This window comes from Rhinolophus sinicus, chromosome X (assembly GCF_036562045.2).
Source record: "Rhinolophus sinicus isolate RSC01 chromosome X, ASM3656204v1, whole genome shotgun sequence".
Classification (NCBI taxonomy): Eukaryota; Metazoa; Chordata; class Mammalia; order Chiroptera; family Rhinolophidae; genus Rhinolophus; species Rhinolophus sinicus.
Window position 1 is genome coordinate 11,779,312 of NC_133768.1, and position 20,947 is coordinate 11,800,258.

A 20,947-nucleotide genomic window follows, 5' to 3' on the forward strand; every position below is an offset into this window, starting at 1 on the left:
TATTTAAAGGGGTTAAATGCAACGATCCACTTAAATGGGTTCATTTCAATAACATTGTATCCAGTCATGGAGATGCCCGGATGGACCCACAGCAAAATGTGAACAGTGGTCATCTCTAGATGATAGAATTGCACTTTTCTGATAGTTTGGGTTTTCTGGAATAAGTAGTTTACTTTTTTACTTTTTCACAAAGGCAACAACTTTTTTTATTTTGAAAAAAAAATACATAAAGATGCTGCCACTAATCAGTGAATGAAAATAAGTGATGTGCTTTATTCTGCATAGGAGCGGGCAAATCTACATATTTGTTCCCTGCTTCAGTATACTGGGGCTGGACAGGAATGCAGTGAGACATAAGGGAAGACATTAAGAATCTGAAGAATAACTCCATATTATGTGTGAAGACAAAATACCTGGCTCTGACTTTAATATGCTACTAAGTGGAAAAGATCTAGAATTGTTATAGAGGGCCAAAATAGGAATTAAGCACTTAGGACCCAATACAAAGCTTGAAAATTTAAGAAGACAAATAAAATGCTTCCAAATTTCAAACAAGCAGCCCAACTATCAGGAGTGGTGTCTAGAATTGCTTTCTTTTCCTGTTCTGCATGCATTTCTAATTAAAATAACTGCATAATAAAGGCAATTTTCATTCTGTTTGGGCTGAAGCTCTCCTTTGGGTTCTCAAAGGAGTCTCTTTCAAATCATATTCTTTCCGTCCCCAAAGATTTTTCAATTATCCAAGCCTAGGGGCCTTCAAATTGTTAATCATCTCAAAGTATGTCAGGCAACTTTAAAAAGTAAATTGTGGTGAGCATGACTCATTTAAAGATGAATATTTATGTGGACACCAAGAAAAGTTTATTTTTTGCAAATTTTATTTCAGAGAGTAATTCCAACACTCTTTGTAAAAGATTGAGAAAACAGTTACCCCTTTTCCTCTACTTTTGCAGTGTGAATATCCTCTCTTCCCTAATAATACAAAAGTAAACATCATTTCTCCCATCCTAAATATTGTAAAATTTGAATTAGAGATGTCTGGTCAATGAAGTTTGCTGAGCCCATAATGCTTACTTTTTACTACTTAAAGCAAAAACCATACTTATTAGCCTTTGGAGGGGAAAATCAGAAACCAAGGAAACCACTGACTCTTTATTATTTTTAAAAATTTATTATTTATTTTTGCTAAAGTGATATAAATGCTACACTGAGATCTTAACTATAAATTGATGCTTGGAAAGGATTTTTTAAAAACTCAAGCCGTACTTTGAGAGTTGACACAATCCAGATGATTTTTTAGTACATTACATAATCGCAAACACCTGGAGAATTGCCGTGGGTGGTTAACGGATTGGGGAGTGTTATGTTTAAATTTAAGAGTTGTGCCTGTTTAATTAGAATTGTGTAATCTGAAACAGGTGTTTTCTTAAAGGATTTGCCACGCTTCCTGATCCTACTTCGTCCTTTCCTCCTGAACTTTCCATGGGTCTCTACTATAATAAATACGTTTGCTTCTTTGTCAGTTCGTATTTCTTTGTATGTTTGCATTTGGAAGGACACAAACCAACAACAGCAATGAAAGAAAAGTGTCACTTGCAATGTGAAATTTAGGAAAAGTGTACCTCAAAGAGCTATAAATTAATTCTGAGGAATTGCAGCACAAGATATAATGTAGTTTATTGTTTCCTTTCTAACTGGTATTTAGAAGGAAGAGTGTGATAAGCGCAGTTATTGTTATAGATGCAAGACATTCTTTAAATCAAAAAGTTTATGCTATAGATAAAACTACGTTTTCCTTTAATTTCCATTTGCCCTAAAATGGTGGCTTTTTTTTCTCTTGGTAGCTGAGTAGGAAAAAGAGAGAGAGAAAAAAACAACAACGCATTGAGGTCGTAGCTGATGAGAGAGACCAGCAAGGAACATATTGCATAATAAAAGCAGCTAACTGGTCTTCAAAGACAGAAACATAATGTTTGCATCTATACAATTAAGGCCCCAACTTATTTTACAGAAAATAAAGTTGTAATTACTTCAGCAATCACTGAGAAACCTGGAAAATCACCCCATTAAATTGGCTCATCCAATCCCAGCCCTGCATAAACACTTTCACAAGTGCCAAAAGGTGGTTTGATAACCAAACCATGATTTAGGTATTCAGCCAACGGGCACATTTAAATATTTTAAAGCTCTTGTAGTGCGGGGAGGCCTGCGGGGTCTCTGCTCCTGCTCCCCACATAAGAACGCAGGACACGGTGAGGCCAAAAAGGAACACCCACGGAGCCATAAGTAGGGGAGTCACACCACTATATTCTCACTGGCGGCATCCGCCTCTCTGCAATCCGCTCTTGCTAGCTCAGCCACCATCTTCTTGCTAGCACCCATTTTCCTGCTAGCCTAGCCACAGCAGTTATATTAGTGGCCAATGGCTCACTGGTTACAGCTGACAGCCAACTAGCCACAGCTGATGGCCATCCAATCACAGTTGATGGCCATTTACTACCTGAGCCAACACCTTTCTATGTGAGGCCGAGAGCCTGGAAACTATTTTCTGGGGCTCTGTCCCCACAGCTCTCATGGGTCCTGCCTTGACACTTCCTGCCACAATCCTGCAGAGGCTTCAATGCTTCAGGGACTCCTGCCACACTGCCCTCTGGTGCCCTGTCTCAGGGCTCTGGGGCCCTAGTTGGAACCTTGGGTTTGCCATTTACCAGGTGTGAGATGTGGGGCGAACTCCATTAACTTCTTAGAGGCTCGGTTGCTGTACGTGAAAACATGGACCTAGAAGATGAGCTCACCGAGTGGAGGGTAATGTGTACAAAGCGCCTGGCACATAACAAGTGTTCAGCAAGTTGCAGAATTAGCACATCTGCCACACTTCCGGTGGGGCAGAGATCCCATTAGTGGGTCCTCTCTCAGGTCCTCACTTGTGCTTTCTGGAATATATTTCCCCTGATATTCTCATGCTTTGCTTCCTCACTTCATTCAGACCTCTGCTCAAATGCCACTGCCTAAGAGAGGCTGCCCACAACCACCCCATCATATTGGTCAATCTATTCTTTATCTTCCCACCCTGACTTGTTTTTTCTTCCTAGCCTTTTCATGTAAGGACACTCTATTATATAATTATTTGGTTATTCATTTATTGTCTCTTTCCTAAGAGAATGTTACCTCCCTGAAGGCTACAACATGTTGCTGGCACTGAAGATGTGTTGAATGAATGAATGAATGAATGAATGAATGAATGAATAGCAGTATCTTGTGTTTGTATAGCATGTCAGCGTTTACAAAGCATCTGACCCTGGAAATATATTATTATCTACATGTTATTAATGAAAACAAGTGGCTTGGTGTGATGAAGGTTACACCATTAATAACAGCAGAGCAAGGACTTACATTAACATTCTCCATCTCTGATAATAAAACTATTTCACCCTCCCATGTTGCCTCACAAATGCTGACATCGCCCTGGCAGTAATGGATGTGTTGTGAGCATGGTGCTGGCCTTCAAGGAGAGATGTGATGGGAGTTGCAGGAGCAGCCAGGACTTAAAGGCCTCAAGTGTGGTGTGAGGGTTTTAAGGCAAAATGGCCTCCTCTGCCAAAGAAAGGGTCCTTGTGCTATTATACACAGACAGAAAGCTTAGGCCTCATGATTGCTGGGCCAAGTGGAGAAGAGGTTGATGGAAGGACAGACAGACACAGGATCCTCAAATGAGGTGATGATGGGCTCCTTCTTTGGTGTGGATATTGAAGAGTTCTACTCAACAATATCTAACTACACAGAAAAGAACAGCTGACTGAAAGGCCATTTTCCTTTTATATTTTTCTATTGCTCCTATTCTCAAAAGTCTCCCAAATCTACTGATTTTCTTTTCATTCTGAACAACATTTCTCACATGCACATTAAGTTGCTGACAACCGCTTCCCAAACTATCAGGCAAGCTGAATTACAGACTTCCTCAGAAACTTCCAGCTGCTTGTAGAACCCCTAGAGCCAGGAATGCCCTTCCCCTTCAAACCCCACTCAGGATTAATATTTTGGTGAATCACTTCAGACAAAGTACCCCTGGCTCCCCATGTAATCATCAGGCCAGCTCCTTAACTGATACCACCTACACCTTGTAAGTCTGTGGTCAAGGTGTTCATGTCCATTGTTTTATTTCCCCTGTTGTACTGAAAGAGCCTCAGGGGAATGGTTTGCCAACTTCTAGGATTACCCAAATTTCCCACGTACAAATGTGTTGTCTACCCAGGGAGGCGGGTGTGTGTGTGGGGGGGGGGGGGCGGTTGTTAGAAGTACTGTTGCTTAAGAGCGCCCTCTGCTGATCCTAATAATGTGTTCTCACTGTTTTTCTACAGACCTCACTGACGTTTTTTAATAATAGATCCACTGATAACTATGTCTTCTAACATGTGCGAGTGTCTCTGCTTAAAGACCGTGTGTTTGTATGGCACAGTGCCATCTAGTCATCAAGGGACGAGCTGTGTTGTGGTGTAGAGGGAGGTTTTACTGCTCTGTACAGTCTCTAGTTAAAACCTGTCAAGACAGACACTTACTTAAGAATGAAGCACCTGAAAACGCTCCCTTGCACACATGGTCCCAGACAGGTTTGGGGCTCACAGGGCTCTTTCAGAAAGAGAGGTTTAAGGGAATCATGTAGGTTTTCCTCTTGTTTTACTATTTTGTTAAGATTTCATTATAATAACAGTTTAATTAAGCGGCTGACACTTTTTGATGGGTGCATTATTATTATTCCCTGATTCAATTCATTATAAGGATTCAATTTCTCAAACTTTTAGTGAATGTGTTCATTGTACTTGATTGTATTGGGCCACAATTCTCATAATTTTGGACTTCAAGAAGCAATAACACAATTTATAATAAGGGGGCCTGACATGGGAATGCCAATTTTTTGTCTTTCATCTTTTTAAAATAAACTTTATATTTTGGAATAATTCTTAATCTCTGTTTGTCTTTCTTTCCTTTTTTTTCCTTTCCTTTCAGCCTGCACAAGGGAAAAATGTCATCACAAACTCATAAGCAGGAAGTTAGAAATCACCCAAAAGGAACACAGTGATCACCCCTTCCCCACCTTCAGGGAGCTACCACTCTAGCAGGGGAAACACTACTAAAATATGCATATAAGAGAAGTGAATGTTAAAGGGACGTACAATTAGGTCCAGTGGAGACACAGAAGAAAGATTAATTCTGATGAGGGAGAATCCGGAGGAATGGGGGAGGCAGCCTACCAGCTGGTCCTTAAAAGAATGGAATATTGGGGAAAAGCTGGAGTGGCTGGGGCAAAAAGGTATATAAAAGGAGGAAAAGAATTTTTAGGTTGTAATAAAAGGTCATAAGCAATTAAAGCATAATTTTATTACCATGTTATTACTAGATCACAAATGGTCTCCCTGTGGCTGCAAGAAGTTAAATGATTGTCCTTAAATATCCAGGCAGTCAACCAACCTAGTTCATTTCCCCATATACGGGAAGTTGGGAGAAGAAGTGAGAGCGTTACTTTGCACTGACAGGCAGGATAATTGGGATCCCTGAACCAAGAACCACGAAAGCATTGGGTCCCACAGTAAACAACAGAGAGAGCATGAGGTGTTCAGTTTGGGGATCTGAGTCACCCACGCAATCTCATTTCTAATGTTAGTAACGTGTCAATGTATTGAGACAATATCAGATGTATAGAAAGGCAACTTTGCTCCAGAAGGAGTAGGAGCATGAAACACTGGTCAAGTGTGGGCCTGGGTCCAGATGGGTCCACCCAAGCCTGCCCTGTGTGGACTGTGTGAGCTTGGCAAGTCACCACTTCTCAGAGCCTCTGTTTCCTCATCTGTAAAATAGAGAGCTAACAATTCCTACATTTCCAGGTTGTTGTGAGGCTTAGAGATAATGTATAGAAAGCATGTGAAGTTTCTCATAAAACTGGTAGCTAATGTTATTGCATGGCAAATGTCCTTCGGGTTTAATCCTATAAGGTCAGGCATTTAATTTGAAGAGTCTACTGATGGATAACTCTGGAGCAGCTATTGCTAATAGTATTGAAGAGTTGCAAAAAGCTTTTTATTGTGTAATGATCTATGTTAATTTATTTTGGACTTACTTTTGCCTCACTTAAAAATCAGTATTTTATATTTGGTGACATCAAAGAATGTTTAATGACTGGTTTATAGTCTTAATTACATCCCCCCTCCAATGTGTCTACTTAAGAACTCTAGAGGGCGGATGGGTGGTTAGAGCGCGAGCTCTGGGCAACGGGGCTGCCGGTTCGATTCCCACATGGGCCAGCGAGTTGCGCCCTCTGCAACTAGAATGAAGTCAATGAGCTGCCGCTCAGCTCCCGGATGGCCAGATGGCTCAGTTGGTTGGAGCGTGGGCTCTCAACCACAAGGTTGCTGGTTCGACTCCTCAACTCCCACAAGAGATGGTGGGCTGCGCGCCCTGCAACTAAGATTGAACACGGCACCTTGAGCTGAGCTGCCGCTGAGCTCCTGGATGGCTCAGTTGGTTGGAACACAGGCTCTCAACCACAAGGTTGCCAGTTTGACTCCCGCAGGGGATGGTGGGCTGCGCCCCCTGCAACTAACAACAGCAACTGGACCTGGAGATGAGCTGCGCCCTCCACAAGTAAGACTGAAAGGACAACAACTTGACTTGGAAAAGTCCTGGAAGTACACACTGTTCCCCAATAAAGTCCTGTTCCCCTTCCCCAATAAAATCTTAAAAAAAAAACAAAAACAAAAAAACTCTAGGAATGCAGTCTCTCAGACATGAATGGTTCCTGTCTGCAATTGTTAATGGGAGGGTGGGGCATATGGGAAATTTATTGGGAATTTATATGGACTACTTTCTTAGAGTATTTCAGTTACACTGCTACTTTCCCTCATGTAACCTATGCTTGTTGACACAGACCAGGGCTTAATTCTTAGCGTTGCGAAGTGTCTGTGCATTGTGTAGGATGTTCAGCAGCATTCCTGGGCTCTACCCACTAGATGGCAGTAGCACCCCCTTGTTGGTATAACCATAAAGGTGTCCAGAAATTGCCACATGACTTACATGTGGGCAAAATCACCCCCAGTTGAGAAACACTGACACTGGCAATCTAAAAGCTCAACTTTTAGACTAAATATGGTTCTGATTTAACACAACTGCCTGAACTTGGGAGTTTCAGGATATAAAATATTGGCCATTCACTCCTAACTAGAGATTGAGCTCTGTTTTCAAGGCCTTCCCCGTAAGTGACCCAACCTATAGCCTTAGATCCCACCCGCCCCACACGCATGCACTTTTTATGTGCACGTGAACTGCTCACTGTTTCTAGTATATCCCCATACTATGCCTTCCATCTTTCCCCCAACTGACCAGAGAGTCATACCTAATTTATTCCTTAAGGCTTTCCTAAATGGCAAAATTTTCCCTGAAACCCTCCCAGATCTTTCTTTTAGAAGTGCTAGTTTCCCACTCAGAATGTGAAGCTTCTTTAACCGGAGTCTCTTGTTCCTCCTTAATCATTCTCTAACTTTCTTGCCAGCTAGAAGTCCTCCACACCCATTTCTAAACTCACAAGTACATGGAAGCGTGCGCGCGCACGCGCTCGCGCACACACACACACACACACACAATTTTAATTTCCGTTCAGCCAGGGAACATGTGGAAGAAGTGAAAGTTATGCTTTTAAATTGAATGCTTTTAAATTTCATAGGAACCTCTAATGGTTCACAAACATTTCTTAGAGGAAGCTGTCCCTAGGTCATCCTCCCCATTATGCATTGCCATATATTATTAGCTTATCTGGTTGACTGGAATAGAACACAAATCAGGTCAATTTTATGTGGAGGGTCAGAACCAAGTCGAAGGCCTCAGCAAGAGTTCTTAGAGAGCAAGTGAACATCAGGAACTTCACAACCAGGAGAATACTTTTTTTTTTAAAATACGGCATGTGAAGAAGGCATTTTGAAAATATATTTTAAGTAGTTAACCAATAGACACAGTTCAAAACTCTAAAAGTACCGGAAAAAAAAAAATGGGGGTTAGAGTGACAATTAACTCTTTCCCGCCCTCCCTCATCACCCAGTAGCCTTTCCTGGAAGGTACATTACCAGTTTCTTGGGTGTCTTTTCAGAGATAATTTAGGCACACCCAAGAATAAAATCATAAGTGGAAACAATCCAAGTGTCCATCAACAGATGACTGGATAAACAAAATGTGGTATGTCCATACGAAGGAATATTACTCAGCCATAAAAAGGAATGAGTACTCATACATGCTACAACGTGGATGAAGCTTGAAAACATGCCAACATGAGAGACCATATATGGTACAATTCCTTTTATATGAAATGTTCAGAATAGGCAAACCAATAGAAAAAGAAAATGTGCTTTCTAGAAATTGGGGGAAGTGAGAATGCAGAGTGACTGCTAACTGGTACTGGCTTTCTTTTTGGGGTGATGAAAATGTTCTAGAATCAGTGGCGACAGTTGCACAATCTTATGAATATACTAAAAAGCACTAAATTTTAAAAAAATCTTTGTGAATATATATTTGTATGTCATTGTGTGTTTGTTTTTTCTCTAAGCACCATCTTCTTTTGGTATTGAAACATGAACTTTGTAATTTTCTTTGTATCAACGTAGTCTGTGGAAGTAACCATTCACTAAACTAGTATGTCTTCACCACAATAAAACTGATAATAAACCATCAAAAAAGAAAAAAGGTATAGTCTTCCCATTCCTTTATATTTGCTTTTTAAACAAATCCTACACTTCGCCAATTCTGCACCTCGCCTGTCACTTTCTAACTATCATGGAGATTGTTCTATATTAGGACATACAAAGCTGTGACAGACATTCTTCTTAATGGCTGTGCAGTATATCATTGTATGACACATATATTTAAGCCGCTAGTTCTCAACGGGGGGCAAACTGGCAGCCCTCTCTCCTGCAGGAGACAGTTGGAAATGTATGGAGACATTATTTTTTGTCACAACTGGAGGTAGGTGGTGCTACTGGCATCTGGTGGGTAGCAGCATCTGCTGCTAAACATCTGAGGACAGCCCCCCAAAACAAAGAATTATCCATCCAAAATGTCAGAAGTGCCAAGGTTGAGAAACCTTGATTTAAACAGTAATGAACATTTAAATTTGCAATATTTCTTTTATAAATAACCCTGCATAATATTCCATCTTTCAGATCTATAACAATTTCCTTATGTATAGTTTCCAGATATATACTAATTCCCTTGTTATTTTGGATACTTACTTGGTTGACTCTTTTTCAACTTTATAAAATTGCACTGGAATAAACACTTGTATAATAAGCTTTTGTTCCTACTTTGGGTTTGTTTTTCCAGGAAATTACTAGATTCCTGGAAGGAGGATTACTGAGTTAAAGAGGAATAACTTTTTCTCCTGTAATTATATGGGGTTCTTATTGCTATTGTAAATGGGATGTTTCCCCCATAATATTTGGTTGTTGCTTTTATGCAGGAAAAAGGGTAATTTTTGCATAGATATTTTATATCCACGTATTGGTTGGTATTCTTAGCATGGTGGTACCAAAGGGTATCTTGGGGCGTGAAGGTGGCTTTAGCTTCCTTCCTATAATTTGTTAACTTCACCCTCAATCATGCTAAATAAACTTATACGCTAAAACCCAAGTGCCTGCATTGTAACCACAACTTTAGGACAAGTCCTGCGCCCTCTGTCCTCCTCCAGTCACATCGCCGCCCAAAGTTGGATGCAGCCACTGTGGGGATTTCTTTATTAGCATATTACCTACAAATAAATATTTTCCTCCTGCTTTTCAATAGCTAGAACTCTTATTAATAGATTCAATGCTTCTAGAACCATATTAAATCATAATGGTGCTGGTAGACATTCTTCTTTTTTCTCAAATTAACAGGATTATGTCTAATATCTCAGTGTGCGACATGATATAGGATGTTCATTGAACAATAGCATTTATAATTTTGAGAAAGTATCCTGCTCTCCTAATTTTTAGAGTATTGTTTGCTTCCCCTCCCCCCCAAAAAAATTTGAGTTTTAATCTAATCAGGCTTTTATTCAACAATGGTATTCTTTGGTTTTGAAAGCACACAGCAAGCTAGAAGCTGTGTGGGAGACGGGAGGTTCAAATCCAGTTGTGAGGTTTCGTGTGAATCACCGTTGAGTCATCAGGACCCTTCCCTTCCTCTCCATGATATTGTTCAGGCATTGCATGCAAACTCTGCTGCCTGCCAACCAGTGAATTTGAGTGTGGCTGCTCTGCTGGGCACGCCCTTGGAAACAAGGCTGGTTTGTTTTCCTGATCAAAGAACCTGCTGAGGCTTGTAGTGAAAAACTAAAAACATTTCTAAGCACAACTAAGAACATAATAAATTGGTAGTTACAAAATAGTCATGGGGATATAAAGTACAGCATAGGGAAGAATATAGTCAACAATATTGTAATAACTATGTATGGTGTCATGTGGGTACTAGACTAATCTGGGGGACCACTGTGTAAGTTATATAAATGTCTAACCACTATGCTATATACCTTAAGCTAATATAAAATATTGAATGTCAAGTGTAACTGAAAAAAATTTTTTTTAAAAGACCATCCTAAAATGTCCCGGAGAAGCAGCCATGACAGTTTACAACTACCAGTTCTTAAATTTAGGCAGGGGTGACCAACCATCCTGGTTGCCCCAAAACTGAGGGGTTCCCAGGGACATGGGACTTTCAGTGCTAAAATCTGGAAATTCTGAAGCTATAATTTAAAGGATGATTTTGAAAGGCACAAAATAATACATTTCTTCTCAGAGGACATGAAGCGTTCATCAATAGTGCGTGAACTTGACTGGTTTTTCAAGCTAAATTAAACCTTGGCAGGGCGTGGACTTAAAAGGGAAGAGTGCTGCCCATTTTTTAATATCACTCTTTGTTTCTGATCATTTATAAGTGGCCCTGAACAAATCAAGATATCAGGCCTGACCAGAAATAGGTCACTGCAAAATTATTCCACCCTTTACCACCCAGGCCTTTGGAAAACAATGCTTTCCAGCGTCCAAACTCCTGGCAGGAAATACTAAATGCATTTTCCCCTTTGTTGTATGACAACCAGCTGTGCCTCTTCCGTGGCATTCCTTCTTCCTCAATTTTCAAGCAAGTTTTTAACAGAAAATATACAGCTAGCCAAACCAAAGAGTTAAGTTAAAAAAAAATAGCCATTAACTCAGTAAAATCAGGTTCTCACTCTTATCTCATAGAATTATATTTCTGGTTTGGAAGGTCATCTACGAGGCATGACAATTAAATTTGTGAACTCATCCTAGAAAAAGTGCTACACACCTCATTGCTAAATACCATGATCACCTTCGAAGTATTCCCCTTGGGAAGCTATGCACTGACGCCAGCACCTAGTCCACCCTTCAAAGCAACTTTGGAACTCTTTCTGGAATGGCCATCAGAGCTGTCGTCGTATTACCCTAGATGTCCTGAATGTCATCAAAATGTCTTCCTTTCAGTATTTCCTCTATCTTTGGGTAAAGAAAGAAGTCACTGGGGGCCAGATCAGGTGAGTAGGGAGGGTGTTCCAATACAGTTATTTGTTTACTGGCTAAAAACTCCCTCACAGACAGTGCCGTGTGAGCTGGTACATTGTCCTGATGCGAGAGCCATGAATTGTTGGCGAAAAGTTCAGGTCGTCTAACTTTTTCACGCAGCCTTTTCAGCACTTCCAAATAGTAAACTTAGTTTACTGTGTGTCCAGTTGGTAGAAATTCATAATAAATAACCCCTCTGATATCAAAAAGGTTAGCAACATCATTACAACAAGTTTGCGAACTTAATTGTCAGACCTCGTAGTGGAGCACTTCTCAAATGTTAATGTGCACATCAATCCCTTGAGATGTTATTAAAATGCAGATTCTAATTCTGTAAATTTCAGGTGGAGCCTGAGGTACCAGGTGGGACCACTGCAGATATACTGATTACACTTGATGTAATAAGAATTTTGTAGAATAATATTCTTTGATCATGTATCAGTATCAGTTTAAGAAATGCAAGTGTACACTCAAAATATGTATATTTATTTATATTTTATATTCATGTGATAATACAGCATAATTTTATTTTTATTTTTAAAAATTCACATGAGCTCTAATATTTTATTCCAGCACAGCACTGACTCATCTCCCACACAGCCATTTTGAGAACCACTGATCCTGGTAACACACCCATTGTTTAAATTCAGTACACACTTGTATTTCTCTAGAAATAAGAAAATCACTTCAATTCAGGGGGTTTATCCTATCATTGCATAATGAATTGTTATAAAGTTCTTCCTTCTATTGGTTTGTATCTATTCTTTGTATCCAAAGGTTTGCCTTTGGGGACATGCAAAACAAGCGTAATCTCTCCTAACAGTGTTGCAACTCCTATCACTGAAAAGGGCCTGATTTCTTTAATATATAAAGAGCTTCTATAAAACAGTAAGAATACCAGCAACCCAACAGAAAAAAAATAGGGCAAGGATATAAATACTTGTATGTATGGTGAACAAAGGTTTTAAAATGGAAAGTTAATCAACTTCACTCAGATAAGAAAAATGCAAATTAAAACTATGAGGCATGATTTTTCACTGGTCAAAACGGCAAAGATAAAAGTTGGGTAGTTCTGTTATTTTCTGAATAAAATAATAAGGAACATTAAAAAAAAAAAGTTGGGTAAATATATTGCACTGGTGATGCGGAGGGAAAACAGGTACCCTCATACATTGTTGCAGTAAGGTCAGTTGGTACAACCGTCATGACAGATGCTTAATGAAGCCAGTAAAGATTAGTTTTTTGAAAGGTATTGAGAAAATGCTAACAGTATAATGTTAAGTTTTTTAAAAAGACACAAAACAAATGAGGTGTGATCAAAAAACACAGTGGATGTTTAAATGAAAAATTATTACAGTAAAAGACACATTGCCATTATTCCCCCTCAAAATACTCCCCCTTGCTTCAAACACACTTATCCCATCATTCATGCCACTTTTTGAAGCAGTTCTGGAAGTCCTCTTTCATGATTGTCTTTATTTGCACTGTTGCGGCTGCCTCAATGTCCTGAATCATTTTGACTTATGGGAAGAGCCAGAAGTCACAGGATGCCAGATCCAGTGAATAAGGTGGATGAGGACACACTGTAATGTTTTTATTTAACAGAAATTGCAGTACCAGAAGCGATGTGTGACACGAACATTGCCATGATGGAGGATGATTGATAGCACACTTTAAAACACACCCTCGCTCTACCATAGCTCACACCCGACTGCACCAAACAAGTTGAAACTTGTCACACACTGTTACTAAGATTTGACACGCCACATCCCATATTGAAGATCCCTGCCTTTCCGTTGGATGGCACTCGGCAGCAGCATTCACTGTATTTTGTGATCACAATGGAAAGGCTCCGTGTCACACATTGCTTCTGGTACAGCAATTTCTGTCAAACAAAAACATTACGGTGTGTCCTCATCCACCTTATTCACCAGATCTGTGACATGTGACTTCTGGTTCTTCCCCAAAGTCAAAATGACCATGAAAGGGAAATGTTTTGAATCAATTCAGGACATGGAGGCAGCCACGACAGCGCAACTAAAGATGCTCATGAAAGAGGACTTCCAGAACTGCTTCAGAAAGTGGCAAGAACAATGGGATAAGTGTGTTCTAAGTGAGAGGAGAATTTTGAGGGAGATTAATGGTAACGTGTCTTTTAGCGTAATAAATTTTTATTTAAACATTCACCATATTGTTTGATCACACCTAGCATACAGCATGATACCAGAAAAAAGTACTGGAAGAAAATACATCAAAACAATAACAATACCTATTTATGGATGGTAAGGTAACATAAGAAGTTATTCTAACTTTTCTCCTTGTATTAATTAGCATTTTCAAAATGTATAACAAGCCTGTAGAAAATGCTCCACGGAGATGATGAGAGTTTACAAGTGGACCTGATTTTAAATTGCAGACTTTCATTTTTTAATTTTTTGATTGTTTTTTTTTTTTTTCAGTTACAGTTTACATGCGATATTATTTTAAATTAGCTTCAGGTGTACAGCATAGTGGTTAGACATTTATATAATTTATGCAGTGATCCCCCGCCAATTATTCTAGTACCTACCTGGCACTACACATACTTATTACAAAATTACAGACTTTTAAAAGTTCACATTAAGACAGATCTGAACTACACTCCTGGGGAGTACTGATATAGGTGATTATAGTTATTCACAAGAGTTATGTTCTATAAAGTTGCCACGATCACTGAATTAACGAACACTGAACCACTTCTTCTGGAGAAATACAGGGTTGGGTCCCTCCGGTCACATTTTCATCAATCAATCAGTACATAACCTTGTTTTATATTTGTTTCTGTTTAAAGACACCTCATTTAATATATATTGTTGATGAATTAACACTGAACTCACGGCCAAGAGCACTCTAACTCTTTTCCGAAGGAAGTGTATCTAACACATGTGTTTTCTCCATAAGGCACCTCCCAGCCTTCTTGCACGTAGGAACACTAGACAGCACTTCAGCACTACAGTTTGGGGGCCACTTTAAACAGTGAAATCACCAACACAAAGCACTAAAATGTGAAAAACGTGGCTCTGACTAGGCCTCAAGAAGGACATTCGTTTGAATGTGAGAGCTGGAATAAGAAGGCAGATCACCACCTTGTTCATCCTTCGCTGGGAATGAGCATGCACATTGGGCAGGTCTGTGCACACCCACAAATGTCAGCGCAAGCACCAGAAGTACTGATTTGGGGATTAAAAATAAATTTTAGCAATAGTTTAGTGGTTACCAGAGGGTAAGGAGGGAGGAGGATGGTAGATGAGGGTAAAGGGGATCAAATATATGGTGATGGAAGGAGAACTGACTCTGGGTGGTGAACACACAATGGGATTTATAGATGATGTATTACAGAATTGTACCCTGAAATCTATGTAATTTTACTAACAATTGTCACCCCAATAAATTTTAATTAAAAAATAAATAAATTCTAGCAAGTAGATGAATTTACAAATACAGAATCCACAAAATGATGAGGATCAACTATAACTGCACAGTTTTTAAGGAAGATTCTTACTCAAAAGAAGAGTCAAATACCAATATTCTGCAGCTGAACTCCTTCAGAGTAGTTTAAAGTTGAGTTTACAATTTATAACAGTCCCCCTTTCCATAACAGAAAAGAAAGCAATGTGTTTCATCGTTCATTTTATATATTCATTGTCTTCAGCAAAAGCCATCTCTTTTTATTATCCAATTAAATGCAGCCAGTAGTTACTGAGTATCTCCAACTAGAGAACATGGGGATATGTGGGATTATCTTAGGTGAAGCAATTTACAGTCCTTTTGCGCATGGCCAGGGAGGTGGCGATTGAGGCAATTCCTAACTCTCATTCAAAACAGGCAGAATATGATTGAGGCCACCACAGAGGTGTAATGTTCTAATGTGCATGAGATTGGTAAACATATAATGCTATGGGGACCAAATGAAGGAGCAAGTGCATCCACTTGTGACTGTCTGGAAAACTTGATGGAGATAGTGATATTTGAGAAAACCACGAAAGATTAGTATAACAGTGACTGGGGCTGTGGGATGGACTGGTGAGAATGTCCTGACACCAGAAGCAGAAGAGCACAGTGGGGACACATGTTCTAGAACCAGCTCAGAATCCAACAGGAATGTAGGGTAGGTGAAAGAAATGAGAAGAGAATTGGAAGGCAAATGGCTAAGTGAGGAAGGGAGACCTAACTACTTTGGTCCTTAACACCGTTTCCAGAAGCTTCTTGGCTCATTTCACCTTTACCCAACAATGATGAACTCTTTACTTGTCCATCTTTTGCCTTGTTAAGTAGACTGCATCTTTTGCCTTGTTAAGTAAGCCGAGGTCAGGCCTCATTATTCGTTAGCCTCCCTCCCTCTACCTTCTCCCCACACTCCCCAACACACAGACATGCACCCTAACATACAAAAGGTCACCCAACACCAATGCCTGCATGTCACCCACTTTCAATATTTACTCATTCAATAATTGGCTTGACAAACACACTAAATCTTTAACAAGTCTTGGTCTGTTTCCCCAAAATTACACATTTTTCTCATACAGCAGATGGCTAAACTTTGGAACTAGGAAGTAACCACTCCTGTATTTTTCCAGAAGTATATATGTGTGGGAAATAGGAATCTTTGAAAGTGCCATAATATTATATTATACATTTTTATTTCTGTATCTAACCAAAACTTAAAACAGATGTGCAGCAGAATCTCTATTAAATTTTACAGTTAAATTTGTAAATGTACATGTATGACTTTAAAATCCTAATTTTTAGGCTATGTTCTATTTCAATCCATTGGTTCTACAAAATTCCCTAGAACTGGGTTTAAATAGTTATAGTGTTCTTGGATTGTCTTTTGGGTTTAAAATATTATATTACATGAGGTTAAACATTTCTGAACAGTCTTGAAGAAAACTAAGTTTTCTATATAAAATTATTTTAATCACATCTTAAATTGCTTCTTCTATCTAAAATAAATTTTAATTATATAAATATTTTAAGAAATCAACTCTTGCTCTTTATTAACTACTCAAATAGGAATGTCTCCAGTGGCACAAATTCAAAGAATATTAAAAACAGTAAATATTTCAATTTCAGTATACTTCATGTAAAATAGATAGTACAATTCTCTAGTAACAGGTCTACAGCCAGGAACTAATAAATTAATTTTTGCCTATTATTCATTGCTCCTAAAATTGAATTTTCTATAAGAAATGATTACTAAATTTAAGAACAGAGGCAAGTTTTAAAATATACACTTTTGCAGTCAAATGATATTACTTACTGTTTCAAAACCTCGATGTGGGTGATCAGGAAATCCGCCTGGTCTACCACCTTTAAATTCATCGAACAGTAAAAATGGATCCAGATTTTTTAACTGAAATAAAAATAAAGTTCAGCAGATTAGATATGCCTTTTCAGCCATATTACTAGGGGCTACATTCATGAGCAGATCTAGAAAGACTCACTGAAAATTACGTAGCCAGTGAGCAACTTTTAGCGATGAAAATTGCTTTGAGGAAAGAACTCCTTACACACACACACACACACACACACACACACACTCACTCACTCACTAGTTAAGTTAGAGTTGACATTTTATGAGAAGCGTAAAGAGTGAACAAACATTTCATGATCGTCTAAGATTTAAATTGCCAAGCACAAACTAGATACAGTCTATATCCTAAACACATTCACCACCTCATGGGGGAACAGACTAGGAAGTCAATGACTGCACAGTGATGATAAATGCTCTGAAGGAGACACTTACATATGAGAGTGGGGTGGGATCAGGGAAGGTTCTACAGGGGAGGTGTCACTTAAGATGAGGCTTGAAGTACATGTAGAAGTTAATCAAGTAGAAGGGAAAGAGGAAGAAAATTCCAAGAAAAAGAGCACAGAAACAGATTGGCAAGTTTGAAAAAAACTGCAAGGAAAGTACTCCATTGGGGCAAAAGTTGCACATGGAATTATGATGAGAGATGGGCCAAGGAGAGAGGACAGATCTCAAAGGAGTTTGGATTTTATCCTGAAGGTGACAGGTTTTAATCAAAGGTTGAGATGATCAGATTTAGAGAGATCACTCCAGCAAACGTTTGGAAGATAGTTTGGAAAAGGAAGAGAAAGGAGACAAAGAGTGTTTGGAAGGTCATTTCAATAGTCCAGGCAAGGACAAAGACTAATGCAATGGCTGTGGTGATGAAGAATGGGAAAAAGGAAGAGCATTAGATGACTCCCAAACTTCCAGCTATGGTGCCTGGGAGGATGGCAGGGCCATCCAGAAACACAAGGAATATAACAGAAGCAGCCTTGAAATAGCCATGGTGACTTTTAGTTCACACTGAGTTTGAGATATCAACATGTTATCTGTATATAGAATTTGAATATTTAGTATCCAGTATATTGTGCAAAAGCTAGAAGGCAGATAAGATAAATCTCAAGTTCAAATGAGACATAGAAACAGATTGAAATTGCTTTGAATCTATGGACCAATTTGGGAAGAATTGACATGTATATAATATTGAGTTTTCCTATACATAAATATGGTTACCTCCATTTATTTAGGTCTTTTAAAATGTCTTTCAATAGGATTTGTCATTTTCTCCATAAAGATATTGCATATACTTAATTTTTTCTAGCTAACATACTTTTTAATGGTATTATAAATAGTCTTTTAAAATTATGATTTTGAACAGTTTGTGGCTGGGGATTAGAAATGTGAATAGACAGGCAGTTATGAACATTTCTAAACTCTTACTAATTTTAGCAATTTACTCATAGCTTTTTTGGGGTTTCCTTTGCAGACATTCATAGCACCAGTATATTTATCAATAAGCTTTTGCCCAATATCTCACAAACAATTTTTTGCTTGCATTAGATTAAAGCTGTGGCAGGCTGCAGTTTTTCTGGCTCTTGCTGGGATTGGCTGGCCTCTACATGTCTTCTCACTCTGGGTTCCAACTGAAACAGTGGCCACTATGTAAGAAATGCTTTTCTCATAGCCAAGGTCAGGAGCAAAAGTGAACCAAACCAATCGGGCACAATCATATTAACACATCCCATTGGTGAAAGCATGTGACCTGACCAAAACCAAAGTCAGAGAGGAGGGCACTTAAACGCTTCCTATGGGACTCAGGGGTAATGCAGCTAAAAGTGGGTGGGGATATATAATCCTACTGTAGGGAGTGAATATTTGGGAGTAATATTTCAATTAACACCCATAAGCAAATAACTCAGTTTTTCCCCCTTCATTTTAAATATTTATACTTTCCTTCTCCTTGTCTTTTTGCAAGCTAGCACCTCTACAACAATGCTGAGTTGAAATGATGGTAATAGACGTCCTTGTCTTGTCCCTGATTTTACAGAGATTGCTTTTTAAAGTTTTACTGGTAACCAGGTGGTTTAATGCTGGCTTTCTGTAGATTCCTTTCATAAAGGTAAGGAATTTCCCTTCTCTTTCTAGTTTATTAAATTTTTTAAAGAATAAATAGATGTTGAATTTTATTGAATGCTTTTTTTGTACTGATTGAGATACTTATGTTTATTTTTCCTGCTTTAATCTCTTAATGTTGGTAAATTGTACCAATAGATCCAACTAAATTTACCTTCTTCAGATTATCCAAATTTGGACATGGTATATGTTTTTTATGCAATGCTGTACTGGGTTAGTTAAATTTCGCTTAGGATTCTTGCAAAAATATTTATAAATGCGATGTAATTATCCTTTTACTTGCTGTCCTTGTCTTGTCGGGTCTTGTAGCAAGGTGACACTGCTTCATAGAGTGGTTTAAGGACTCCTTGGACCTTCGCCTTCTGGAGAGTCTGTGCATTACTGCAATTATCTGTACCCTAAATGTTCAGTAAAATTAGTCTGTAAAGTCATCTGGACCTGTTGTCTTTGTGATGAACTTTTAAAATACTGATTCAATTACCTTAACGGCTACAAAACTATTCAGATTTTCAATTTCTTCTTTCTTTCTCATTGATTTTGGACTGTATAAATTTATCTAACTTCTTGTGAGCTCAGCTAATTAATTTTTAAAGTTATTTGTTTATTTATTTCATGGTATCTACTCTGTCATATTGCTAGAAATGAAAGTATCAAACCCTCTTTTTGTCTGCCTCTGGTTTTAACTCTATTTCACTTTCTATGGAAACAAACACACATGCACATATATACATGTATACTGCACACACACGCGTGCACACACACACACACACACACACACACACACACACACACATTCAACAATCTTCTGCAAGTTTTTTCACCTAACCAAGTCTCAGTCTCTTCACTTTAAAATGTGAACTGTGACACATATAAAGCTGGACCACTTTGTAACCCATCTCAGCCCAGTGTTTCATCCAGTCCAGTATTAAAAATTGAAAAACAACTTATTGAACACTCTCAAAATTGCCAAAGGGGGCTTCAACTTAAAGATAATATTTAAAATCCCCCTTACTCCTCTCCAACATATATCTGCCTCCAATATTTCCATCTTCTCTCACTCTAACTCTTCAAATCTCCTCGAAACACCTGGAGACAGCTCTTCCCCTTTTCTCCTCTTCCCCCCTCACCTTCTGAATTTACCCTTTTCTCTTCCACCAATAACTCTGCTCTTTCCAGTGAAAATCCGATTTTGGATCCTTTCAATTTTATCCTGTCACTCATAGCTCCATCTCAGCTCAATGAAAGTTTAGGAATGGGAGTGGGGTTGGAAGAGAAAGGGTTGAAAATTCTCCTACCTTATAATATATATTTTTCTTCTCAAGGATAATATATACCTTGAAGGATTGGAAACAATGAAAAGTAGAGTATCTGGTCCAGTGCGCGAAGCACTGTAGGTTCTACATAGATGGGTGGTAGCTGTTACATCATGCTGGTCCAATAAATCTCTGAGCACAACTTCCCCAGGGGCAAAAAAAAGGGTTTAGAGCATTAAGATGGTTTTTTAGTTCTATATTGTTGTAGGTCTATGGAATTAAAATATGGGTAGAGATGAGATATTTATTTATTGCCTCTTGGTATCAAAGAGTTTCATATAAGCAAATACATCGTGCTGTTAAATAAATAGTGAAGAGGGTCCACTCTTTCTAATCCTACCCTCATCACCATCCATCACCCACAGAACAGCAGTTGCTTGAAAAGTACTATTTGTCATATATTGATGGCACATTTAATCCTTCTGGTCACCAATCCATGACATATGGACACACACACAGGAAGGAAGCCAGCACAAGGAAAAGACTGCAGAAGCCAGGGGCTGGTTGAGGAAAGAATCAGAAAGATGAACTGTTCAACTGGTCAAGGGATGGAGGATTAAGTGTAAGAGGCATTCTTC

At 38.8% G+C, this 20,947-nt stretch overlaps 1 protein-coding gene and 1 long non-coding RNA gene across 4 annotated transcripts in view; one reads left to right on the plus strand and one right to left on the minus strand.

Annotated features, from left to right (window-relative positions):
- The window catches only part of PIR (pirin), a 108,896-nt gene that overhangs the window by 80,872 nt on the left and 7,077 nt on the right, over positions 1–20,947 (minus strand). For all 3 annotated transcript variants that reach the window (XR_002138553.2, XM_019746288.2, XM_019746287.2), the window contains exon 3: positions 16,891–16,983. Coding sequence is in view for 2 of the 3 variants with exons in the window: in XM_019746288.2 (XP_019601847.1) it covers positions 16,891–16,983 (93 nt within the window). In the remaining variant the exon portion in view is untranslated. The remainder of the gene's footprint in view (positions 1–16,890; positions 16,984–20,947) is intronic.
- On the plus strand, positions 18,904–19,487 carry LOC141569619 (uncharacterized). The gene is made up of 2 exons (XR_012493312.1): positions 18,904–19,042; positions 19,366–19,487. It is a non-coding gene; the product is annotated as an uncharacterized LOC141569619 (long non-coding RNA).